Genomic DNA, 26,743 nt, shown 5'->3' on the forward strand with positions numbered 1-26,743 from the left:
TTTTTTGGTAATGATACCAAATCAATAACAAGTTTATTATTGTAGGGTACTTATGGCAAATACTGTCCGACATAATGTAAAATAAAATAAAAAGTAATGTATACTTATGTAAAATCTATATATTGTATATTATATATACGAAATAAGATTTTGAATCTTATTAATTACTAATATAGCAGTCAGCTGGATGTCATGCAATAAAGGTGTATCTTATTCAGGTGAATTATGATTTTCTCTATCTCCGTTAATGATTTCTATAGGCTATTTATGTGGAACAAATTTGGTCAAATCATCTGACTCAATGTTTACTTACATTTGTTTACTTTACTTTGTGGGCCTACTTTTGGTGCAAATATTTTGTTAACAGAAGACGACTCAAATTTAATTAAAATAATGGCAATTTGGCTGTTAAAAGACAATTTTATCTTTTGATCTTGTAACCAATGCGTTAGTTTATTTATTCAACACACTTTATATGTTCTTATATAATTTAACTTTTTGTTTGTTCAACATATTTTGTTTAAGCTTTAATGATTCGTACTCTCCAAATATATTGGCTCCTTGGCGGTGGGTTCTTGAACGCAGCAGCGTAGCAGCAGAGGAGGGAGGGGCCCTGCAGCCGCTCTTCTCTGGCAGAAACCCCGTAGTGCATCACAACAGCGCCATTCGGTAACTGCAGCAGTATCCAAAATGGCAGGAGCTGATGGAGACGACTCTCTGTACCCTATCGCCGTTCTCATTGATGAACTGCGTAATGAGGACGTTCAGGTAACAACACTAGTTCTGACTTTAATCGTAATGTGCTGTTTAAAGTAAAATGAGGGCATTTGAAGGATTTTCACGCCCGGGCATCTGATTACGCCTAGCTAACTAGCTCTTATGCTAGCTAACGTTCCCGGCCGAGGCCTATCAGGACTCCTCCTGCCGGGCGCACCCTGCCTTCAGATCCAGCTAGCGACTTTGCAGTTTTGATTTAATCGTTCATCGGGAGTTACGTTAACGTTGAATGTAATTTTCGCTCGGTTGTTACTTCTATCAGTTGAAATGTGAGCATAGTTGGGTTGGACAAATCAATCAGGTCATTGGATTAGCCGCTAGCGCTAACGTCGCATCGCTACTAGTGGTTAGCACAATGCTAGCTAACGTCAACTGACAAACGTTGAGTTCAATCACAACAGCGGGGCGTTTAGGGCCTCAGTAGGCAGAGCTTAATGCTGCCGGCGGGTTATTTCTTGTCAATGAATGTAAGGTGTAACATTTAAGCTAGCATTACCACTTTTTTGTCAATAAAACTGGAGTTACAGGGGCTACTAGAGGCTTATCGTCAGTCCTTAACACTGGTTATCCTCATAAACATGTCTCTAACGTATGTTTATTTTGTGTGTAGTTACGACTGAACAGCATCAAGAAGCTTTCCACCATCGCTCTGGCCCTTGGTGTTGAGAGGACTCGCACTGAACTCCTTCCCTTCCTCACAGGTAATAAAGTTATTCATCTAACTCGTTAAAATCAGCTGATGTTGAAACACCAGTGATGACCTCAGTGCTATTGAAAATGGTTATTACATGAGCACACTGGGCGGGTTGTACTGAAAACAGATCTATGCATTTTCAACAACTATCAGTCATAGTGTCACATGTTGTTTTTTTTAAACAAGTCTCCCTGTCATCCTTCAGACACCATCTATGATGAAGATGAGGTGCTGTTGGCCTTGGCTGAGCAGCTTGGCAATTTCACTATGTTGGTTGGAGGGCCAGAGTACGTCCACTGTCTCTTGGTAAGTTATCTACCTTTTAGATTAACCAAATCTTAAATACCAAAACATTGTCTATAAAACTTGTAAAGTATCTGTCTTTTGTAATGCATCTACCTAAAAACAACGCACCCCATAATGTCTTGTGTTAGAGCTTAGTTAAAGCACATTAACCCCATCTAACCTTATTCCTTCTTGATATGCAGCCTCCTCTGGAAAGCCTTGCCACAGTTGAGGAGACAGTAGTCAGAGATAAAGCAGTGGAGTCCCTGCGGAAGATCTCTCAGGAGCACTCTCCAGTTGACTTGGAGGTCCATTTCGAGCCTTTGGTCAAGCGGCTGGCCAGTGGTGACTGGTTCACTTCTCGCACATCGGCCTGTGGCCTCTTCAGCGTCTGTTATCCCCGTGTCTCCAGCACTGTCAAGGCTGAGATCCGCCAGTAAGGGAAACACTTTGTAACAATACTCAATAATAATACAATAATACAATAATTTTGTGTCGACACATGTTCTGCAGTCAGTTTTGTTTGTCTGATAAAGTGTCTGTCGCTTTCTCTAGGCATTTTCGCACCTTATGCTCAGATGACACTCCCATGGTCCGCCGTGCGGCAGCATCTAAACTGGGGGAGTTTGCTAAAGTCCTGGAGCTGGATTATGTAAAAAGTGACATTATTTCCCTCTTCACTGCACTGGCCTCTGATGAGCAGGTATGAACACTACTAACTTTCTTCATTGCCTAAACTGCAGTTGCACTCTGTCTCTCAGTCCCTTAAATTCTTTTGGCTGTTTAACTAATGTAATTACTTTTCTCCATCAGGACTCAGTGCGGCTGCTTGCAGTGGAGGCTTGTGTCAGCATTGCCACTCTGCTGCCTCAGGAGGACCTGGAGACACTGGTGATGCCAACCCTGCGCCAGGCTGCAGAAGACAAATCCTGGAGGGTGCGCTACATGGTGGCTGACAAGTTCTCTGAGGTAAACAGCTGACTTATTGTATTCCTCCTTCTGGTCAGCCTGGTTAAAGTACATGAATGCATTCAGCAAGAATACACCTGCTCCAAGTCAAAGACCAAAATATTTTTGAAAGTCTGGGGTCATTTTTCTGTCCAGAATAGGGGCAAAATACAACACAATATATTACAAATGTTTACACTTAAATAGGCAGTGCAGGCAATTAATTACACAATGTTGTTTTCCCTCTTGTTAGTACAAGTCTGTGTTTGAGTCACTGTAATCATCAAAGAGACACAGACAGCTGAAGGATCCTGGAATAAATGTGTCTATTTTGAAGATCAATGATTATGAATGCTTTTTGCACTCAAAAGTGTTTTGTCTGTTGACATGATGATGATGATGATGATGATGTTAAAGCCTGTGTCAAGCAGCAGCAGATCTTTCACAGTGCTACTACTTCAATTTTAGAACATTTCACCACACTTTTCTTTTAGTTTGTGGCTGAAAATGTTCATTTTGTTGAGATTATTGTCACATTTTGTCAAACATACGTTTCATAGCGCAAGAAAGAGTCGAGGCATGTATAAGTGGGAGTGGGTGAAACTAAACCGAAACTGCATTTAACTGTATTTGGTACAAATAGTATGAAATGTAATTCTATAGTTATGCAATGGTTTGTATGAAACCAGACTTGTAGACTCAAGAACATACCAAAGTGCAATGTATTCACAAGGTTTTCCATATTGTCATGTCTGCACGAATGGCAGCTTGCTGTTTCACAAAGCCTGCCCTAATGAAGGTGCACGGTCAACAAAACCCAGTCAGGATTTTGAATGTGCTGGTGACTAGCAGCTAGGTAGCTAACATGCAAAATAGAACAGTATTAAGCTGTTAAACTGTTGTTTTTCACCAGCCGGGTCAGGCTTACTGGTTGAAATTCCTTTCATAAACATGTGCCATGCTGGACAGCATGTCCAGGACAAATCTATAAACTGGACCCACAGAGATACAATTAATTACATCTTCATATGACTCTGGGTTCGACCAAACAACTTTGTTAAATATTCTATGTTCCTTTAAATCTAAATTTAGATAAAGGCCTGTCTGATAATGATTGCATTAATGAGGATTGCCAATTTACTCTGAGGTTGTTTTTTTTATTTCTTAAAGGCCATCCCTATTCCTGTCAGAGCGTCGGTGAAATAAAGGGAGTCCAATCGGTTTAACTCGTTAAAAAAAAAAATCATTTTTACATAATATCTTTGATTTAAAAATGTTTGGAACAACAAGCCAAGTCATAAAGTGCAAACAAAGCTGCTCATGAATGTGACACTACATGTCACATTCATCCATTCACACACTGATGACAGAGGCCATTGAGGCCGACCCAGTTGATAAATGCACACATCCCCGGAGGTCAGCGCTTGCTGGCACATATTAGCTCTAGAATTGCCACAGTTATCCAAGTAACGTTGGAGCAATCAAAGGAACCATAACTGCTTTAATGAGCCATTTGCAGTTTCACTGTACCGGCCGTTTGTACTTAGACTTGCAATGCTTAATCTTTGAGATAAGCATATGCCAATGCATATTTTATGTTGGCAATGATATGATGGTATTCTACCAGCATACAGTGCATATGTTCCCAAGTAATCTACTTTCCAGGTCAATGTGCTGAAACATAACGTCAATTAAAATGTTCAAGTTTAATTTCCATAGCCAACATTTACCCTGAATTTGGCAGGTGCTAATTTAGGTCCCTGTATTTATATTCAACAACCTTCTTTCATTCTTGATCCTCCACTAGAATCTAAAATGTCTTTAAATTGATATTTTCCCACATGCGTATTAGTATATTGAGGCGTTCTGATTTCTCTGTGAATGTAGCTCCAGAAAGCAGTGGGACCAGAGATCACCAAGAACGACCTGGTCCCGGCCTTCCAGAATCTTCTTAAGGACTGTGAAGCTGAAGTCCGTGCTGCTGCAGCCAACAAAGTCAAAGGTCAGTACATGAATACACATTAGTTAATAAATGTCTCGGGAAGTTGGAACAATTCCTTTCAGCTTCTTTTCCAGCCTGTTGTATATTTTATTATTTTATTGACGCTGTACTCTTCTTGCTTTTGTTAGAATTCTGCGAGAACCTCCCAGAGGACAGTCGCGAGCAGATCATCATGACTCACATTCTACCCTGTGTCAAGGTAAAATTAATAAAACCTCTGTCTGCACCGTTGCTGCATTTCTCAGCTTCTGCTTCACTTTTCAGCTGGACAAAAACACTTGTGGATTTCGTATAACATAATTCGGTTTGATAATAATTTGTTAAAACTGGCTCAAACTGTAAATAATCTAAACAAGAATCAATTAGGAAGATCTAAGAAGAAACAGAAGATGGTTGGACTTTCAGGAGTGGAAATGCGATGATGCTCTTTCAAAGAGTAAACTATAAAACTCACACACAGCATTCGAATAGACTCAATTAACAAAGATGGTCTGAATACATCCCTTTTGAGAAAGCAGACCTTAAACAGCCAGTTCACCGATTTTCAGCCTCAGTCCTATCATGCTATTATGGGGAGCTAATGCCATTATGGTAGGAAAAAAATTCCGTTCTGTGTCTTTGGAGGACGCTACCCGCGTCTCCAATGGGCCCGGGAAAACCTCTGCCAGACTACGTAAACGTGTCATCTGGCGGAGGCCAGGGGGCTTGCTTAACTACACTTCCTCAATCCTGGATGCCCGCCTCTGAGGTTTGAAATGTAGACTGCAGACCCTAAGATTTTTTTAGACGATCAACCAGTATATTCTCATCGTATTTCGGATTCTGTACCGCTCTGAGCCATTGCCGGCAGCGATCAATGTCCTTGACTGGAAAACGATAGCATTTCACTCCAGCGTCTCTCGCTGGGCCGTTCCTTTCAGAGGGAGGGGCGCAATGAAACCACGAGCTGTTTGTACAACTTTCTCCACAGCTATGGCGCCAATTTCAAATATGAATGCTTCTATCGATTACAGAGAACACCAGCTTTGACTGACAGTTGCTTTTTCCAGGGGATAATTGCTCCTTTAAACTAGAAAAGATGCCCTTAACAAACGTAATGCTGATGGCTATATGTGGGGATGGGTTTTATGTGCTTACAGAACACAAATAGTGAGGCATCATGTGTCTTTGTGCCAGTGTTGGTCTGATTTGAACAGCAGGTGGCACTGTTGTTGCATCTGTAGCTCTACTGATTAAAACATCTTATATCATTGCAAAGTTTATTTTTTCTGCTTTTATTTCACTAATGGTCATAGCAGCACAGCTCGACCTGCTTTGAAAGTCCTGCATCAGTGGTTTATTGTTTGTAAACGGTACGGATCATAAATGATCATTGTGCTTATCCTGTCAACATATCAACAGTGGAACAAAGGTGTACAGGTAGCAACAAACTGACACAAAAACCTTTTAAAAGCTGTAGAAACTTCACATGGTATTAACTGGGGACATGTGACCTATGATACTTTCATATAGTATATAGGGAAGGTGATCTGCTCAGGTTATTTAACATGTTGCTAATAATATGTAGATTGCAGCTTAATTAAAAATGATATCCTGAAAAGTGCTTCCACGTGATGTTTGTTGGAACAGTTATGTTTAATATAATCAGCCAGGGTGACACTAAGTCATTTCACTTCCCCTTGTTTGTTTTGCCGTTTCTGTCTACATCATATATGAACCTAGTCCACCCACAGTAAATAACTGCAATGGCTGCTGTCTGCACTAGCATTAAGTCCACTTTGCTGTGTATTTACAAAGAAGTCAATTACAGCCTCCCTCTCTGCTCTGTGTTGTAAATATGACCCATAGCAGTACTCTTGATGTTTATGTACCTGCTTTCTGTCTTAACTATTTGTTTGTGCTGATCTCTCTGTCTCCCGTGTGTCCCGCCCCGACCAGGAACTCGTTTCAGACACCAACCAGCACGTGAAGTCAGCTCTGGCCTCGGTCATTATGGGCCTGTCGACCATCCTGGGCAAGGACAACACAATAGAGCACTTACTGCCGCTCTTCCTGGCTCAGCTCAAGGACGAGGTAAAGGAAATGCACACTTGTAATTGTGGGACCCCGATCTTTCTTCTATATTTTAAACCGCTTTAGAAGTATTAGAAGCCCTCAAGGCGGTGGTTACATTCACAACAAAAGCTTCCTGTGAGGCGCCTGAGTTTGACCAACTTCTTTGGGCCTGATCAGCGCAGCTGAGACGGGGTTAAGCCACTTAGCCACCGCCACCAGATGTACCTGTCTGCCACCTGGCTGGGTCGGAGGATGATTCTTAAGTAGGCTGAGACCTTACAATTAGAGACTGAATTGCTGTGTCTGGAGGGAGGAATAATGAGGTGCTGGACACTGTGCAAGTAGATCCACTTAATGCTCGATGCATTTTGATTGTATGTGCAGTACTAAATGTAGGTATTTACTGCTAAAAGTAGGTTAAGCAAGCATGTTGTTGTAGATAATAATAAAGTTAAATTCTTCTTTTATTAGTCTGCTTTATATTTCTATACGTTTTGTTATCGTCAGCATTAGAGATGTCCCGATCAGTGTTTTTCGTCCTTGATCCGATTTTGTTAATATTGAGTATCTGTCGTTACCGAGCCTCGATCCCATACTTGTATTTGCCTAGATAATAGAGATGCACCCCATTTTTTCCCCTTGTATGTTGTCACAAACCTAGCTGGACATCTCCCGTAAGGCGGCGTCTGAAATTTAGTGTCGAGACAGCAGGACGTACCATGGCCCCAAAGCGCCAAAAGAAGGCAAAAATCAACCACCTTCAATGTGATCTTTTTGGCCTTTTCGCTTTCTCGAGGATATTCATCCTTCCTTTTAGAGTCCAGCGGTTGTTGCTTCGGCGCAGCCTTTTCCTCTGTTGCTTTAGTGAACGCGCTGTATTTAGTTGCACGTTTAGTTTTTAGATGTCGTATCAAATTGGTAGTGTTGAACGCAGCTCTACTGCTACCACTTCGCAAGACGATTGCATATATTGCAAGTGGCCGCTGGAGTGTTTTTGCTTTCTTTAGTTTGTCCACACTGCTGATATTTTTGGCCGCGGGGTTGCTACTGCTAAGTTACTTGCGCGTTTCTGTTCTGCCACAAATTGTGCTCAGTTTACAACAGCTGACGTAAATGATCGGGTGAGATGATCGGCTCAAATTGCAGATCCCAGATCAGTTAAAAAAGGCTCGGATCGGATCAGATAGTTGAGATCGGGACATCCCTAGTCAGCATACTTACCGAAATGATTTGTTCCTGGAGCTGTGAGTGTAACAAACTGTAACGCCATCAACATAAACTTCTGTTTTGAGTCTGCACGTAGTTCTAATGGGCTGATGAATGTCCTTGTACATGCAAAACGTAACATGTTCATGCACAGCTACGGTGGCTCGGTCACATTCCACATTTCCATGACATGAATTTTGTGCGGTGAGATTACAGTTTGGCAGGTTAGACACAAAGATATCTGAACGTTAGGATGGCTCGAGGCTGTCAGCTCTTCCACTGCTTTCCTTATTCCTATTTAAAGATGGCCCCGTTTCCTCGCAGCGCAAACACAAGACCAAGAGTGTCTAATTAGATTACAGTCTAAAGTGACAGCTTTGACGTGCAAATTTCAATAATTCAAGGTGCATCTATCTGAGGAGCGAATTAAAGGGAGCAAGATGGAGAACGTTGTGCAGACATGTCATTCATGTGAGAGCTGAGTAATTTCAAATTGTCACTATGCCTTACTTGGCTGCTACTCCGCTCCCACTCAGTAAACAAGCGTGACTGAGTGTCAAATCATTGTGCAGTGTTTGTAGTTTTTGGAACACGAGGGTGAAAAGTTTTGTTTAGCTTGTCCAGTCGTTAATATGGTGTCCCGATCAGAACTGCAGCAGATCTCCATTTAAGGCTCTCAGATGTAAACAATATTTCTGACAAATCTTTTCACAAGTCTGTTTTGTTTAGTTTGATTAAAGCCAAGAAATGTGCCCTTTGGAAGGAGGGAGAAAACAGAGCTATTGTTCAATTTAAAGCTAAACATGTTTCCTAATGATAAAGTTTGAGACATGACGAACATCTGATGTTGTTGGGATGAAGCTGCTGCCATAAGCTTACCACACTCCTCTCAATAATCTTCCTGTCACAGTGCCCCGAGGTGCGTCTCAACATCATCTCCAACCTCGACTGTGTGAACGAGGTGATTGGCATCCGTCAGCTCTCCCAGTCGCTGCTGCCGGCCATTGTGGAGCTGGCAGAGGATGCGAAGTGGAGGGTCCGCCTCGCCATCATAGAGTACATGCCCCTGTTGGCAGGACAGCTGGTGAGTCATGGAGTCCAGGAACATTGAGACCCATATAAAATATGTTTTAAAGGTCTTCCTAATTAGTACCATGCGTGGCACCGGGAATATCACAAGTGTGCAGACAAACAGACTTCTGTGGACTTTCAGGAAAGCGCTCTAATTACACTGTGTCCGTGTTTTCCCAGGGAGTCGAGTTCTTTGATGAGAAGCTCAACACCCTCTGTATGGCCTGGCTTATCGACCACGGTAAGATGTTCTCATGGGTTTTCAAAGCAGTTATGTTTGATTAAAACAAGGTGAAGCCAAAAAATGAATGTGCTGTGTCATGCCACAAAACAAAAGATGTTGTATTTGTAGTATGTCATCCTAAGAGTAAAGATCTAGTCCCAAATATATTCCTTAACCTCCCCAACAACACTAAATTCCCAAACCAACTTCATGGAGAAAGATCCCCAAATCCATTGTTCCATCTCAGGCGTCACTGCTCATACCGACCCGAGCCTAACCATTTGGCAGACATGACTTCTGCTACCACTCTTATCCTGTGTTATTACCACAATTGTGGTTGAGGAGAAGAGTTTGATGAGCTTAGAGGATTGCAGAGAGAAAATTGGGGGCTCAGGTAGGGGTGAGATGTGGTAATCTGCAGCTCTCTGACATCATGCTAATAGGAGGTTGTTAGGAGGCGTCTTTCTCTCTTTGTGTGCAGTGTTGTGTAGCTGCGAGGAGGAAAATAGCAATGTGAAAGATGAGGGTTTTTTATCAGAATTAATGTCATAGTGGAATAGTTGAGCTACTTCCTGTTTCTATTACTGAACCCGTTGAGCTGTAACCCTGTTCTGGTAAGCCTCAACCTGTTGTACAGTTTCAGTACGTGGGTTAAAACTCGCACTGTGGTTGGGTTTATTTCTAAGAAAGTTTGCTCTGTCTGCTACCCGGCATGTCTGTGACAATCACCTATATGCTGTTAGAGCTGTGTACTCGGGGAGCTACACAACACGCACTGCTCTGTTTTATAACCCACAACATGCTCTTTGGTCTTTTGCATACATTTTTCACTCCGAGTATATAGAGTTCTCTTCACATCAAGTTTTCTAATTAGACAGACACATGCTGACTATCGAGGACAAAGGGCCAGCTGGGTTACATCATTGGAATGCAGCTGGTGTGAGTTTCCGTACATATCAGTGTGTGTGTGTGTGTTTGGCTGTGGCTGGGGTTAGGGCTGTGCCACCCTTACGTAAGCCCTTCAAAGACAGACAGGACTAGAGAAATCAGCCCAGAATCTTTTCCTCGCTGACTCTATTACAAAGAGATCTTTTTGTTTCATTTCACATGACAAACAAACTCCACAGTTTCTGCTGCTTGTAAAGCTGATGATTGGAATTTTTTCACACCCTATCTACACAGAGTTCTGGATTAATTCTGTGCCGCCTATATACAGTTTGTAAGATGTTTCCATCATATGAGTAGGGGAATACATTTAAGGAAACAGGAGGAGCAACAGAGGAGGGATCCCCCTTTCATGCAGAACAAACATGCGGTCATTTCAAAAAGCCAAATCAGAAATGGACAGGATGTGCGACAGATTGTCATCTGAGGAGCAGTGAAAAACATCACTATGATTTTAAAACTTGGACCTGGGCCTCACACGTGTCTCTCCACCATGCAGACCTGGAAACAGATTAATTTCAAGCTCTCTAATCATGCAGAACGTTATCGCTGTGTTTTCTAGTGTACGCCATCCGTGAGGCAGCCACCTGCAACCTGATGAAGCTGGTGGAGAAGTTTGGAGCTGAGTGGGCTCAGAACACCATCGTGCCCAAAGTGCTGGGCATGGCCAACGACCCAAATTACCTCCACAGGATGACTACTCTGTTCTGCATCAATGTGAGTCATTGGCAGCTTCTCCTTTAAGCCTGCTCTTTTGTTTAGGTCTCAAATTATCATTTCATTTTTAGGAAACTGTCCAATTTTTTAAACATCTTTTTTATTGGGAATACAAAAGAGTAAAATTAGAGGCATTTCTCATTTTTGCCCAGGGGCCTCAAAGAGGGACCCTACCCACTCGACAACAAGAACAGAAAATAACAATACTATTAGTATTTGTAGCTTATATGAGTATTTAAAATATGTATATATACAAATAATAAACAACCTGATCAAAAGTGAAAAATCAAACACAGAATAATTTATTAATAATAAATTAATAGTGAAACAACAAAAAAAGAAATTTTAAAAATATAATTTAATGGAACTCCAAAAGTTAACTTTTGTCTGTATTTGTGTCAGGCTCTGTCAGAGGCATGTGGTCAGGATATCACCACTAAGCAGATGCTTCCAGTGGTCCTCAAGATGTCCAACGACCAGGTGGCCAACGTCCGCTTCAACGTGGCAAAGTCCCTTCAGAAGATCGGCCCCGTCCTTGACAGCAAGTATGTAGCTTTTGTAATTTCAGCACGATTTTAGCAACAAAAAAAAAGTGCTATCACACATTAATCAAGAACCAGCATTGATGATATTTTAATAATTCACACCCTCTTGTTTTTGCCACAAAGTGCCCTTCAGACAGAAGTGAAGCCAGTGCTGGAGAAACTGGCCACAGACACAGACATGGATGTCAAGTACTTTGCCCAGGAGGCTATCAGTGGTAAGCCCTTCTCTCTTCCTCTGTCATAATTGAAAGACATGAATCATATTTGACATGCTTTCCAAAAGTTGCATACTGAAATCCCCTTTCTCTTTTCTCTCCTCCTTCCAGTTCTGGCCCTAGCATAAAACCAACCCCACATCTCTAAACCAGACAACCATCCGAAACAACAACGCAAACACTTTTACAAGATATTTATTGATGTTCAGGAACAACTGGTTAATGTATAGAGAAAGATGTTAACAATGGTTTTATCTTTTTCTTTCTTCCTTTTGTTTACTGTCCTATGGTAGAACATGTCCGGGCATAGCACAGGCTTCTATGTTAACTTCCTCTTTGCTGTAAATGGGCGCTTCAACAAAGGCAAAGTGTAAAGACAATGCATTAAGTGGTGCATGCTGACTAATGTGCTACTGTACTAGCTAGGCATCGCTAACCAGAACCCCCTCTCACATTCCTCCCTTTTACATCCTTGGCCACTGTCGTACTTTAGCCACAGTCATTGCAGTTTACCACACGTCTACCCAGCCAAGCTAGCTCCCTGTGCCGCTGCACTTTTCTCCCAATGCTACGACGCTAACTTTGAGCAGATGGCTCAACAAGCTGTTTATTTTTGCTGAGATCTGTAAATTCGATAGCGCTCTTTTCCCCGGTGTAGATCTGCAGAGAAGTGATTGAAAGGACTGTGCAGGTTTAGTTTATTCCACCAGACCAAACCTGTTGTGTCTCCTAAATGCTTCACAGCGCTGTTTTGTACCGCGCTCTGACAAAGAAATAATGGGATGTCCATTATTGCATGTAATCCGATGAACTCTTTCAATGATTGCATGTTCTAATCAATCTCAAATGGAGTCGATTCCCAACTCCGTCTACCAGATTACCCCACCCCTCTGCACTGTTTGTTCTCTGCAGCAACTCCGATTGAATTGGTCAAACAAATTAATTACCTCGGCCCACTGTAATAGGGACCAGCTCAGTCGTAAAGTGTTGCTCGTAATTATCCCTCCTACAGATCCTCTGTGATTTGTGTTGACGTGCTAGGGTGGGAAGTAGTCGTCAGTTGTGGTTTTCTGCAATATCTTTCCCGGCATTGCTCTTAATCTGTGTGCCAATGATTTTGATAAGCAGTGGTGTTTTCTTTTAGTACGCCTGGGTAAACAGTTTTCAGCTGTCCTGTCCTTTTCTGTACGGCTACTTTATTCCTCTGAGGTTAACGTGATGGTAAGACTTAATTGACTACAGCTGGCAGGACCGTGGGACTTACCAAACCACGGCTCACATGTGTCCTCGAGCCACCCAGTTTTCCTTTAAATCCATGCTAAGTCCTCCACTGTGCGCGAGATTTAAAAGCATAAGGTCAGTGAACGTGAAAGGCCGCCCAAGGATTCCTGCTTCAATCTCTACACGATGGAGAACAAGTGCATGCTTTCAATGGAAGTAGGATGGTGAATATGGAGCATGTGTACGTAAGGCTGCATAATGTTTTATTACGGGGTGGGAGCGCGGGCGGTTATGGGCGGGTTGAATAAATGTGCCGTCTGTGTTGATTAAAGAAACTTTTGTCTTTCTCTGAACTACTCCAGCCGTTCCCTTCTCCTCCCCCCTCCCCTCTCGTTTTGTTCTCTGGAATAAACCTTGATTGTTGATTGTCCTGTACCACAAAGACCGTGCTTTTGTTTTTATTTTGAATCCTCTTCACACTTGGGATGCTGTATCTTGATCTGAATAAAGTAACACAAAGGAACTGGTGTAGTCTGCTTTTTATAACTAGTTCAAGTACATCAAGGCCGCTTTTAACAATTAGGTTGCAAACAGCTTTTAAAGTGAAGAGAAATGATTGTCGAAACCAACCACTTCTATTAGACTGAAGAATAAAATATACATTCACATCAACTTACAGTGGATGTTTGATCATAGAAGTCGCTTTTATAATTTTCGAGTGTATGATTGAGTTTGATGTCACGAGAAGGGAAATGGAAACAACTGAAAATGTCAAGGACAGAGTTCATACATTTCCTTTATGCAAAGCTGGAGAGCCCATGTGACAAGGCAACATAAAGTACCATGTTTAGTTTATTATATACCCTATAATATACACCGATCAACCTTTACAATTACATAGGTCCCCTTTTTGCCACCAAAACAGCCCTGACCTGCCGAGGCATGGACTCCACTAGACCTCTGAAGGTGTGCTGAGGTATCTGGCACCAAGACGTTGGCAGCAGATCTTTTAAGTCCTCTGAGTTGATAGGTGGACCACCAGGCCACCTTCTTCCACTGCTCCGTGGTCCAGCTCCGATGCTATCGTGCCCTCTGTAGGCGCTTTGCACAGGGGTCAGCATGGGCACCCTGACCGGTCTACGGCTACGTGGCCACAAACACAACAAACTGCGATGCAACTGTGTGTTCTGACACCTTTTCTATCAGAACCAGCAGTAACCTTTTCAGCGCTTTGAGTTACAGAAGCTCTTCTGTTTGACAGACCACACAGGCCGGCCTTTGCTCCATGACCCTGTCGCCGGTTCACCTCTTGTCCTTCATTGGACCACTTTTGGTACTGACCCCTGTAGACCGGGAACACCACACAAGAGCTGCAGTTTTGGAGACGCTCTGACCCAGTCCTCTAGCCATCCCAATTTGGCCCTTGTCAAAGTCACTCACATCCTTATGCTTGTCTATTTTTCTTCCAACACATCAACTTCGAGGACAATACTTGCTGCTGAACATATCCCACCCACTGACAGGTGTCATTGTAGTGAGACAATCAGTGTTATCCACTCGACCTGTCAGTGGTCATAATGTTATGGCTGATCGGTGTAAAATAATACATTATTAGTTTATGGACACATATTTTGTCCATCTGCAAACAAGCTCAAACTCCAAAGCTTGTTGGTGAAAATAAATGCACAATATTTTAAGTCGTGCCATAAATTCTGGATTGGCTCAAGGTCTGGTCTCTGACTCAGCCTCTCTAGGATTGTTATTTTGAAGCGCTTCCTGTGTAGCTCTGGCTCTGTGTTTGTGCTCATTTTCTTGCTGCAAAATAAATGTTGTGCTGCAGACGGTAGCAGAGTTTTCCTCGAGGATTTCTCTGTCTTTTACTGCAGTCATTTTCTGGGACGTGCTGCGGAGAAACATCCCCAAAGCAGGTGTTATTGGTGAAGTGTTTTAAGGAATCAGTGTTTATAAAAAAGCAGGAAAAGCTTCATTTCGGCCTCCCTGGACTGCGTCAGAAAAGGCCTTGTTATATCCTCTCTGAAAACCTGAAGTCAGAGACGGATAAATACTCTTTGTTAGCTCTCTGTTAGCTTTGTAACAACAGTTCCTCCAGCCTGTAAACGTGGGATTCATTTCACATGTCCCTGCTCTTGTGTTTGGTCAGCTCTAACCTGGTCGGCAGCTGCTGTGGAGATGAAAGCGCAGGTCCTCGGGGCTGTTTAGGCTGCGGGGAAGCGTGCAGAGCGGGGCAGGGTCTGCAGCTGACACCTGCCCTCACTTTGACTACTGCTGGGGAGGAACTCTGCAAAATAAGGGCTGGGCTGAGAGGGATTTTTTGTCCTCCTCAAGCAAGTGAAGTTTGAAAGTCTGAAAAACATGTTTATATCATTTTTGAGGAAAGTTTCCTGAACTATTGACACAGGAAATTTAGCTGTAAGATCTTAAACGCACCGTGAACTTCTTTTCCCTTTTTGTTGTTATTTCCAGATGAGCAATCAGCAGAGAGGATTAGGGCAATAAATCAGATGGCACGGACCTTTATGAGAATCTTAACCTGCCTTTTTTAATCTCCTCAAATCTCCCATCAGCCCTCCTCGGTGCCATGTGTCCTCCCAATCCTCCACCCAGCCCTGTTTGGCCGTGCGCACGTATTCCTTAATGCACAGGTTGGTTGAAGATGTCGATGTGTCAGCACTTTCTGCTACAGAGAGACCACCTTGAGAGCTGTTCAGAATATAGCCGAGCTTTTCATGAAAGGCTGCGATGGAGCCTTTGGGACTGCTAACAAAAAAACAATCCGCACTTTTGGACTTTTCCTCGCACACACCATGTGACGAGGAGTTATATTTTTAAGCTGGTGTTCTGAACGCAGAGGGGAGCACGCCAAGCTTTGAACCGCAATTTTTCCTACAAGTGAAAATCTTCATTAAAGCACGATTACTTGAGGACGAGGGCTAATCCGCCCCCCCTTGCTAAATCCACCAGAGTTCATGAGGCGGTAATGAAACAGCAGCAACCTATTTCTTTCTATTTAGATCCTGTTATTTGGGGGGATTTTCAGCAGCCGGAGCCCTTGACAGCGCTGAGAGAGCCCTGACGTCAATGCAGCTGCCTCCCAGGACTGTGTCATTTATAATGAAAGGAGTCAAGCAAAGCCCCCACACAGCACACACACACACAAACACACACACAGTGAGGTCAGACACTCGCAGGGTGACAAATGACAAACATCAGTCAGGGAGAAGAGGAGTGTCGGAGCTCTTATCTTCCTTAAGTCACCTTGTCACTTCCTCCTCTCTCTCCCTCTTATTCATCTTTGTCATCTTCCAGCAATGCATCATGGGATCTATAAACCATATAAACTTTCTCCTCTACATCACACCTTGGCTCGGCTATAACATTCAGCCCCGAGCCTGCAGGAGCTGGTTTTCCAGGCACTACTGGGTCATCTGTACTGGGATTTGTGCCTCTGTCCATCTGCTGGCCAGCTTGTGTGCAGCGTGGATTCAGAGACAAAGAGAAAGATGGAGGTGAAAAATGGGGGACACATGGAGGCAGTATGACCTTCAATGAGGAGCTGATTTTATAAAGGAAAATCACACACCATGCTGAGCTTCTTCAGACTCACACGCGTGCTTTTATATTTTATTTTCAGAGGTATATCAAAGAAAACGTGCAGCTTGTTACAAGTTCATTTTACCTCCAGCATCCCCGAGCCTCTTATTTTGTAATTCTTTGCAGCTCTAATTCTGAACACTGCTGTGATCTCCTGCTCTAAAAAAGACGCAGTAGGATGTTGTCATCCACCCTCCTCCCGTTGTCACGGCAACCATTGATGTCATTACAGTATACTTTGGCCTGATGAGTGAATGAGGCCTCTGATATTGTGATATTTTAGCGTAGAAAAAGAAAGGATTACCGCTGTCTGTCCTCGTATCAGCACTCTCTTTCTCTGTCTGTGTCTCTTCCCACACGAGTATCTGTGACAGGCAGCCTGCTGAAGGTTTCCACAGCAGATAATGGCACTGAATACGTACTATAAATAACTACATTTAGCTGGAAAATGCTGCCATCTTGTAGGGAAATTTGCTGTGAGGTCGCTCTTTACAAATGTGGAATTCAAGTGTGTCAAATTGCTCTTTATGATTTATCAAGTGTTTTTTTTCCCCTCTCATTCCAGAGTAAGAAGACATATATTTCCATTTTATTTTGAAAGGGTGCATCACATTTAAAACCACAGCTCTTCTTGCAGATTCAAATTAACTGCATCAAAGGCAACAGATTCAAAATATGAAGCTCCGTCGACTGAAATCAGATCAAGAGGGACTTTTCTGCTGAGTGTGACTCATCCCACATTTCAGACTTATCAGTTTGGATCAGCAGCACCAGCGGCGTGTTGTGTTCAGGGGCTGATCCCAGGAAAAGAAGTGAGACCCTGGTTTCCATGAACAGATTGACCCCCACCCACCTCTGCTGGTATATTAGTGGGATTAGCTGTTCTCTGTCTGAGTGGGCTGATTGGATTGACTTGTTCTTTCTTCATGATCCTTTTCCACACAAGTGGGACAAACCTGGGCTCTTGAACAACACAGAGGTGTCTGTTCATTTCCTAGAAGCAAATTTTACTCTGGATGCTTTTCAGCGGGCTACCTGCCATCTGAGGTCAACCAATCAGGGCTCGGCTCAGGACAGGCCCCCTTTAGCCTCGGTTCACTATCAGAAAAGGTGTTTGAGTTTCATGTAGTTTTGTAAATATTGACTAAACGTGATGTCAGATCTGTGATCTCAGCCACTGGTCAGTTTTTATCAGTAGTGCTGAATTATTCAGTCCCTCCTCCAGCATGTGAACACTGAGCATTAAACGTTCTGTGAGAGCTGTGGCTGACTTCTGGACTTACAAAATAGAGTAAAAAATAAAGTGTAATACTGACATGTGATTTTAACCATGAATATTATTCAGGTTTTATTTGTCCATGTTTTTAGTTATCTGTCTGAGATTCTGCTCTTTGTTTGCTGCCACCAGGGGTAGCCATTTTGTGCACTTGAAGGTGTTTGACCGTGTTTATAAAAGGTTAAAAAGTCCATGAAACGAAGGAAGGCATAGCTGTATCATCTGTGTAGCATTATTCACCTGTAGGCCTACTAAACTTAGACACTAAAGAACAACCTGATTAATTTCTGTGTGCCGACCCTTTATTGTACTTTTTTAAGGGTACCATGTTGAATTTTCAGAATGTTGTCATCAATAACACCAATGAAATTGTCCAGGGTTACGTTAGTTATACACCTGTATGTGTCTACTGTAAGCTACATAATTTACTGTTAGCCAAAATCAATGTTTAACATAATACAAAATGAGTATTGTGTAGTTTGGTGAGCTAGCAAAATAAGCAGATAACAAGCTAATGTTAGCCAGCTAGCTAGACTTAGCTACCGAGGAAATTCCTCGGAGGAATGTGGCTTTGTAGCTTTAGCTGATAAAGTTGTTTGGAAATGGTTAGCTAGATTGGCAAGATAGAATGGATGAATTCGCTGATGTTATCTGCGTAAGAAAGTATTTTGCTACGTTAGCTTGCTAGTAATTTATTCGTGTGAGGGAGCAACTTACTGTTAGGTAACATAGAAATTAATGCCACCCCACCAACTGAATGCCCTTGGTCACATTCTGGTTTGACCAGTACAGCCTCACTCGCTTAATGTTTTTGTGCTTTGTGTTGGACTGTTTTGATACACATGAACTTCCTATCCTTTGGACTTTCTCTACAAAACATTCCCGTGACCTTTAAAATAAGCCAATAGGCTTTTATGCCAACTTAAAAGGAAGGAGAAGCTCTCATTTAATATGTCACAATCTGCTAACACATTGGCAATACAAAGCAACTTGCATGTAAATTGCCTCACACATTTAAAGCTATGAGGAAGACAAATTAAATGCTTTTGCTCAATCCAATTGGAGCGGGCAACTACCCTCAATTTGATCATCTTCAATGTGGTGTATCAGTTTGTGTTAATTTGTTTACTTGCATAAGGATTGGGGATCTAAACCCTTCCGAGGGATGTAAATGTGGTGTTGGATGTCTGAATTCTCATGTCGTGCTTCAGTTTGGCTTCATGTAAATTCCCTCTTTGCAAACCAAACAGCACTTGGAAAAAATACTTCACCTCACCTGTTAGACAGAGCAGATCGGTCGAGTTGCCTGCCTCTGCCCAGGTAAACAAATTATCTTTTAAATACTTCCTCCTGCTGTAACATTCCTGGTGCTTTTTCTTTTGTCCTGAGCGAATGACTACACATCTGTCATCTCCTGTACAGTAGCGACTAGAAATATGTGACGCATTTATGACTAAAAGTGGTTCAGTATTAACCCTTTAAACGTTTTCTTTTTGTGTTTAGTTTAAGCCTAGTATAAGTGAATATAAATATTTAAACTATGTAAGAGAACCAGTCCTGTTGCTCCTGCTGGATTGACCGCCCTGGGAGCTTTAGTTCTGGTTGAAATGGCTTCAGGTTCAGCTGTGACTCAACAGTTTATATGAAGCACTCGGTGTGATTCATTTTTCCAGGTCATTAACCCACGCCTACACTGTGCAACCCTTGGGTGCTATCAGACGGCTGCAGTTTATGGTTAAAGGACGATTGGATAATGTGGAGAGGATAGCAGTTTGTCGAGAAGAAAATACTGAGCTCTATAGCACACAATAAAAACACAAAACACTTTTATGTTCAATAAACCTTTTTTAATCTCAACAGCAAGTTAGCTTATGTGTGGTCAACATCAATGAAGGTAAATATAAAACTGGATTTCTATTGATAGATTGATGTTTTTGTTTTATCAGCAGGAGGTGAAATTATGATACTTGGAAACACGTCCACTAGAATCTTCATGACTTTAGTCTTCAACTAGAGAAATATTGCTATAATACTTTTAAATGGCATACACTGATTGACCAACGAGAGAGAAAAAAAAGCACGGTAGAGAAGCTGACAGAGAAGCTCCAAAACTCCACACGGTGGGTCGTACAGGGAAACTTCTGAGGGACTTTGGTTTTGTACCTTTGTAAAACCTGGCTCTACGGATACAGAAAAGAAAAATGAAATCATAATAAAAATGATAAAAGGGTCCAAACAGAAATAATGGTGCTATTGAAAATCTTAATTTAGATTGAAAAAAGTAAAAGGCACACTGAACACGTTTCACGTTCAACACAAAATCCACCTCGGCGAACCGGGGATTCACTACACCTCTAATTTGTACAAAGAACACTCATCGTGTTAACTCTTTCTCGGATTAAAAATCAACAATCAGATAAAGTGTTGCTGTGTCTGGTCTTTCTTTGAAAGAAATGTGTTTTGTGTCCATTATTGGTGGGGAAGAGAGAGAGGAGAAAGGTGCTTCCTACAGATTACGGTTTTCGTTTCATCTGCCAGGAAACGGCAGAGCAATACAAACCTTTTCCACCTCCTCCTCTCTCGCTACATCTCCTCTTCCCGCGTTGTCAAAGTGCTCCAGTATTCAACTTCAACAGATCAACCTGTGGTCGCTTTAGCCTGACCATTGACAAAATAAAAGATCATCTTTATATTCACATAAAAGGAAAAAATCCACCCTTTAACGCTCCCACACTGACATTAATACTCTTCTGCTTGAGTTCCTTGTTTTTCTAAAAGGACATTTTCCGCATGACCTGCACACTGGGTGTGAGCTGATTCCTGTCAATAACATGTGGGTGTATGACCACATAAACATAACCAAGTAGTTTGTAAGTTTTAGGGTGGAACTATTAATGCAACCACAAGACCAGTTTTGCAACATGTCTTGTAGCTGCAGTGCACTCTGGTAGACAGAGGCCATTGTTGCTGGAGATGTTAGGATCTCTGTCAAATGTCAGGGTGAAATGATGACCTACTAAGCATGTGACCTTACATCCTGAGATATCGACAGCTTAATAGGTGTGTTACATACCATAAATAGACCAATGCGATGTCATACTGTTGATCTATTTTACACCAATGAAGTAAAAATAAGAGGGACCTAGGGAAAGTGTTGTCTGTCTGTTGAAGACATTAGCAGCAATGACAGTGAACATATCACATAAGCCATGTTCTTGCAAAAATTGTGGCAAATTTGCACGTTATTGTCCAGCTTTTATGAAAGTAAACACATTATTGTTGGGATTTTTACTGTTTTTCGTGTATTTAATGAATCAAGAAACCACCCAGCAGATAATTCGATCCCTTGTTCAGCCGTGATCTCTTGTGAATCAGCGTTAAAAAGGTGGATTTTTCCTTTAAGTCTTGCACAGGACTGCAACCACAGTTGGTCCATATTTTCTAGCCATCATTTAAGACTGTTAACTCTTACTATCAGGACAAGCTCTGGGTATTTGAGAGTCTCATTGTGAACTCTGCCCTGTCCAGTCTGAAGGCTAATCTGACCACAAACACTCCGACAGTTTAACACGCGACCTCTGAAGGTCACGCAGTCCGACAGATGGTCTCAGTCCAATAATCTCAACCCTCTGACGTTCGCCGTCCGGTTGTTCCGTGAAAAGTCGTTTCTTGTAAATCGTCGTCATCTGTCAGAGGAGATACATGTGTGCGCTTCAAGTAGATTGAACACAGTCTAAGTGCTGTAATAAAAATCTCTCGCCCTGTTGCGGGCTTGCTGTTAGTCAAAGAGAGCGGTGGTGAGCCTAAAGTCAGAATCCAGTGTCAGGCGAGTGACGTCGTGCTCGTCTTTGTCTCACAGCAGCCGCCCAACGTCAGAGAGGAAACATTCGTTCATGAAATCAAATGCAGGGAATCTTTAAGGGGTCACTCCATTATTACAAACATTATTAAAATCATTATAGAGGCATGACCGGAGCAGTGAGGATGTAAACCAGAAGTCATCTAAAAGCTACAGCTGACTGTGCACTGAGGGAAAAAAGCACAGTTTGAGTTGTTTTGAATGAAGGCGTCAATACAGTGTTTGTCATTTTCAGTAATGACGACGAGGATTTGACAAATTTGAAGAATGAATTGTGCAAACATACATAATCACACTCACTTTCTCACACACATATACACACACGCACGCACACACAACTGTCTCCGGGCTCGTCCCTGCACTTCCAGGGGGCGAGCGGGGGAGAGATTATCTCCTGGTTACATCATCAGCTCGAGTGATGTCACTGCTGACGATTCAAGAGGTCCCCGGGAACCAATCAGAGTTGGCTGTACAGGTGATGCTTCCATTCATCCTCCCTCCACATTAAGGATTAATAATATTGCTTCAGTATTGCCACAAAAATAGAATAATATCGACTGTCTAACACGGCTACTTCTCAACCGAACACGCGTTAATTACATCAGCCCTCATTTATCAGGCACACGCACGACCCACAGTTCAGCTGTTAAACAGATGCGTGGCCATTTCGCCTTCAATAATTCTCAGCTTATTGGGTAAAATGAAAACGGGCTAGTGTGTGCGATTGGGTGAAAGCTGGAAAAGCAGTTCAGTAGTGTTAAAATAAATCAGGATCAGTAGTTACAAGTTACAAAAACACAACGACAAAGAAAACTATTATTCATGTCACATAGCCGGCACAAACGGCTGCAGCTACAGAACTGTGTTATATTTTTAGTCGTTTAGTGAGAAAAACAGCTTGGAGAGAGTGCTTAGCGTTAGCGCTTAGCTTTAGCATTTCTGTAGCACAAGCACAACGAATGGTGCATTACTCAACAAGCATGTTTCACTTTATTTGTTTAAGCAAATGACAAACAAAAGCTGTTTTGCGTGCTAGTGTTGAAACCTATTCAGAATACGACCATCGTGTTCGAGGTCAGAGTAGTGTGTGAATCATTTTGATAAAGTGGACACTTTTAACACTTGAATCTGTGGTTGTATCTCTGGTACCGTGATAAATGAGGGCCTTTTTCTCTTGTTCAGTTGTATTTTTATCTACTGAAATAAAAAAAAGTGTTTTAAGAGCCAGTCTATTGTTGTAAGGTGTCCTATTTTAAATACAAAAAGCACTGCCAGCCATTGTCCTTTTGGTTGCCTGTCAGTCAGTCCTACATTAGTTCACTTCCAAACCATTTCTAGGTGAAGCTGCGCTCCGGCAGCCTCCAGGATGTGCAGCAGCTCCCCGGGCTGCGCGGCGCAGTCCTCACAGGTGGGGAGCAACATCCGTGACAAGAGCGGCCTCGCCAAATCAGCGCGGCGAAAGGTCGCTTTTTGCGCCACATATCGGACCTGTTCCTGCCTCACGTGGCTGATGAGAACGAGAACAGAGGAGAGGGAGAGAGGGAGGTAGGCTAAGGGAGGATTTTGGTAGAAAGGTTGTCTGAGGTTCGTCACAACTAAGAAATGAAAGTTTGTATTAGTCGTACAAAAATTAACACTTCTTCTTCTTCCCTGTTGCTACGCTTGTGGCCTCCGCTTATATCTCCACTCTCTCTGCTCTTAGTGCTGCGTGGGTTCTCATTGCTTAATACTGCTTCTCTCATCCCCTCAGCTGGGTTTAGTTGACCAGTACAAAGCCGTGCTGGGAGTCCACGGTCTCCATCATCTCACTGTCAAGGAGGGAGCCCTGCAGCTCAGGCAGGCCAAGGCCCTCCGACTGCCCAGTGCAGGCCATGACCCCACCCACAGCTCCGCCCTCAGCGTCTCCCAGACCAGGCGGGGGCAACAAGGAGGGGTCCAAGGCGGGGAACTCGTACTGCTCTGGGAGGAGCGCCTCGGTGGAAGGACCCAGGACCTGCTGCTCACAGCCCGGAAGGAAGCTGAAGCCCAGGCCGCTGGCGGAGGCGTCGTGAGGCTGCAGGTTGTGGAGCTGGTGGTGGAGGTGGGATCCAGGGGCAAGGTGCTGGGCGTAGTGGTGGTGGCTCATGTAGGGATCATAAACCAGACCCTCCCCTGGTTCCATCAACGGGCTCAGGCTGTGGCTGAAAGGAGGCGAGGCTTGAGGGCTGCCCTGCTGCTGGGGCTGAGGCTGATGTGCGGCTGACATGGGGGGGCCCTGAGGGGAGCTCTGAGACGCCGCCAGGTCCAGAGCAGGGCCGCCTGTGGGGTAGGATCCTTCGGCTATCTGCATCTGGTTAAAGTAGACCGGCAGCCCCATGCCCGGAGTCTGCTGCTGCAGGTACATCCTCTTCTGGTTCAGTCTGCGGGGAGAGCAGTAGAGCTCACTAAGATCGAACACACAAACAAAGAGCTTGCAAACATGTATGAAGAAACACTTGTAGACTGAAATACAATTGGGAACAATTCTGAATTCAAACATGGTATTTCCTGCATGTTTTGCACATGTAGAGGTCATTGTTTTAACCCTTGAATGTGATGTTGTTAGCCTGTTCTTACTTAGCTAACTGGAGAAATAACAGTAAAAAAGAGGCAAGCAGGATGAGATTGACGCATGAGTTTACCACTTCAGACCAAGTAAGGGCTACAAAAATTTAGTAACCACTTTAATACTAAAAAACACAAACATAATGTCAGTGTGAAAGAATGTTGGCCAAAATTGACTGAAGCATCATTTTTGTTGTACGACATCTCGTTTCATTCCTGCATTTGGCAAAAAGCATCCTAGATGAAACATGTGTGACTTGTTTATTAGCAACTACAAATGTTTGTTTACTCTTAATACAGAAGGAAAAACATTGTTAAAAGTGATAGAGTAGAGTAGACGGCCGCAGCGTGAGTTACCTGTGTTCCTGCAGCTGTTGCTCCAAAGTTCGAGTATCCTTACAGAAAAGTTGGCAGCTAGCAGGACTGTTAGCCAAGACGTTGGCCTTTTGGGCAGAAGAGAGATTGAGAGTGATGTTCAGGATAATTACCATGGCAACAGACTACAAACTGTTCTATTATTGTTGCATCTTGATAATCCTTAGATGTACAATTGATAGCACTGAATGTTAGCTTTGTTTCTGTATCAGGTATTGTAAATCAGCTGATCATTGATTGTAGGCATTATGAGTGTGTGTAGCTGGTGGCAGACAGTACCTGTAGTCTGTGAGTGAGGTATTGTGTCTCCAAACTCTGTCTGCGGGACAGGAGAGGCGGATGCGGCCCACCCTGGTATAAAGCTAGGCCCTCCTGCTGCTTGGATGCCTCGCCCTTTAATCAGATACATAAAACATTAGAACAAGGAACTCTTACGCTCATGCACTTGCACACGCATGCACACGGACACGCGTATCCAAAAGGCCACTGTCCTGCCGGGTAATAAAGCTGTGTCAGGGTCTGGGTGCTCGGTCGTGAGCTCTAACTGGATTATCCGTGCCGTCTCCTGCACAAATGCCTGCGTAGTGACTGATCAGCCAGATGCCTTTCTCTAAATGGCATGTACCACAGGGATTACACAGTCGTTAAATGAAATGAAAGCAAATTAAAAGGATGATGGGGGCCTGAGCATCATAACCAACAAAGAGCTGCGTTATTGCATTACGAGAGATGGGCAGAAGGAGGACAGTAGATCTTGTCGTTTTTTTTGCTTCTGGTTTTGTCCTCAGATGGTTCCCCCTGTGTGTTTATGCAAGTGTATTATTTTGTGTATATGTGTGCCCGTCTTTGTGTGTGATTGCAGCTTTGGCCTATTGAGTGCCAGTCACTACTATGGTTAAGTCTGACTGACTTCAACAATGGCTGCATTCACTTTGGCCTAGGCTCCAGGCCCCAGGGGGACGGGGAGACAGTAAACAAGCCACAGTTGGCTGCCTCTCCTGGGATTACACAACAGCCCGGGTGCCCGCTTCTTTTTTTTTTTCTGGCCAACATGGGGGATTGGGGCTGAGAACGAGTTTGGGAAGAGAAAGATTTTCTATGGGTTTGTGTGTCTTGTAGTGTTTTTGTGCGATAGGACTAACCTCCAGGAGGTTGTGCAAGTGGTGCTGTGGTCCCAGGGGGCCCATGGCGGCCCCTTCCCCGGAGCCCATCTGCTCTACCAGCATCTGGACTTTGTTCAGCTCCAGGATGCCTTTGGTCCTCGCCAAGTTCTGAAGGTGCTGCCGAAAGGCAACCAAACCTGAAAGCACAAACACAGAATCGGCATTAAACCTTGCAGCTGAGAAATAGAATCACTTCTCTTTTCATAACAGGAGTCTTTGTCTATTATTAGCGACATTAACTAACTGGTTGATCGGTGAGCACTTTCATCGCCCCTCCTGACAGTGAGACCGGATGACGTCATGATCTCCGGGGTGCGTGTGTGCAAAAGTGACAGTATCTGTTCTGATCATACAGTGGCGATGAGCTGTGAATGATGGGACCTGACTCACCGCGATGGTGGGAGTTATTTAAAACAAGAGTCAGCAGTCTGACGCAAAAGAAACCGCCCCATCGACACTCTCCAAAGAGGATTACTAAATTAAATGTATAAATAACCACAAATACCAACTCGGAGTGTAACAGTGCAGGCTGTCAGCGAAGAGCATTTTTTAAGCGATAATTATAGTTTGTACTTGGCTACAGCGCAGGTGATTTACAACAGGCAGGCGCAGAACAATGTAGCTGTAAAGGAAGAAATGGAGGAGGGGATAGAGGCTGCTTAACGTTCACTTGTATACATTTTTTCCACTTCTCTTTCTCTCTGATGTGGCGCAGAGACAAACCGTGCCTGCCGCAGACTGAACTTTGAATAGAGAAAGAAAAGCAAGGAAGGGGAGCTGGCGGTACAGAGGAAGAGAAAGAGAGAAGGGGGAAGAGAGAGAGAGAGATATGTGGGCAGGAACCTTTAAATATCTGTCTGTGATTCATAACTGGAATCATCAGTGTTGAAGTCGTCAGAGGGACGGAGAAGAAGAGAGAGGAGGAAGAGACCGGGGGGGGGGGAGTGTGAAAGAGAGGAGGGAGGGCAAAT

The 26,743-nt window shown here is 43.3% G+C and overlaps 2 protein-coding genes across 2 annotated transcripts in view; one reads left to right on the forward strand and one right to left on the reverse strand.

Moving 5' to 3' along the window:
* Positions 1 to 672: 672 nt before the first annotated feature.
* Positions 673 to 13,427, forward strand: ppp2r1bb (protein phosphatase 2, regulatory subunit A, beta b). Its single transcript, XM_069668533.1, has 15 exons — positions 673 to 768; positions 1,388 to 1,478; positions 1,677 to 1,777; positions 1,960 to 2,192; positions 2,312 to 2,459; positions 2,570 to 2,725; positions 4,592 to 4,706; positions 4,835 to 4,905; positions 6,645 to 6,779; positions 8,878 to 9,051; positions 9,219 to 9,279; positions 10,769 to 10,923; positions 11,326 to 11,468; positions 11,592 to 11,683; positions 11,795 to 13,427. Exons 1-15 carry the CDS (start codon positions 691 to 693, stop codon positions 11,809 to 11,811), a joined length of 1,770 nt encoding a protein of 589 aa, XP_069524634.1. The 5' UTR covers positions 673 to 690; the 3' UTR covers positions 11,812 to 13,427.
* A 6,290-nt stretch (positions 13,428 to 19,717) lies between these two features.
* Positions 19,718 to 26,743, reverse strand: part of sik2b (salt-inducible kinase 2b) — a 41,749-nt gene continuing 34,723 nt past the window's right edge. Inside the window, exons 12-15 of the mRNA XM_069668490.1 lie at positions 25,752 to 25,909; positions 24,889 to 25,002; positions 24,592 to 24,677; positions 19,718 to 24,050 (exon numbers count right to left, since the gene is read on the reverse strand). Coding sequence (XP_069524591.1) covers positions 23,408 to 24,050; positions 24,592 to 24,677; positions 24,889 to 25,002; positions 25,752 to 25,909 — 1,001 coding nt within the window. The 3' untranslated portion in view covers positions 19,718 to 23,407. The remainder of the gene's footprint in view (positions 24,051 to 24,591; positions 24,678 to 24,888; positions 25,003 to 25,751; positions 25,910 to 26,743) is intronic.

Source organism: Semicossyphus pulcher, unplaced genomic scaffold (assembly GCF_022749685.1).
Source record: "Semicossyphus pulcher isolate SPU_LCO1_2020_fin unplaced genomic scaffold, fSemPul1.0.p SCAF_19, whole genome shotgun sequence".
NCBI classification, from domain to species: Eukaryota; Metazoa; Chordata; class Actinopteri; order Labriformes; family Labridae; genus Semicossyphus; species Semicossyphus pulcher.

Coding starts and splice junctions, on each gene's coding strand:
- ppp2r1bb (XM_069668533.1), top strand. CDS start 691: ATGGCAGGAGCTGATGGAGACGACTCTCTGTACCCTATCGCCGTTCTC. Junction 9,280..10,768: donor GGCCTGGCTTATCGACCACG/GTAAGATGTTCT, acceptor TGTGTTTTCTAG/TGTACGCCATCCGTGAGGCA. Junction 10,924..11,325: donor CTACTCTGTTCTGCATCAAT/GTGAGTCATTGG, acceptor TATTTGTGTCAG/GCTCTGTCAGAGGCATGTGG.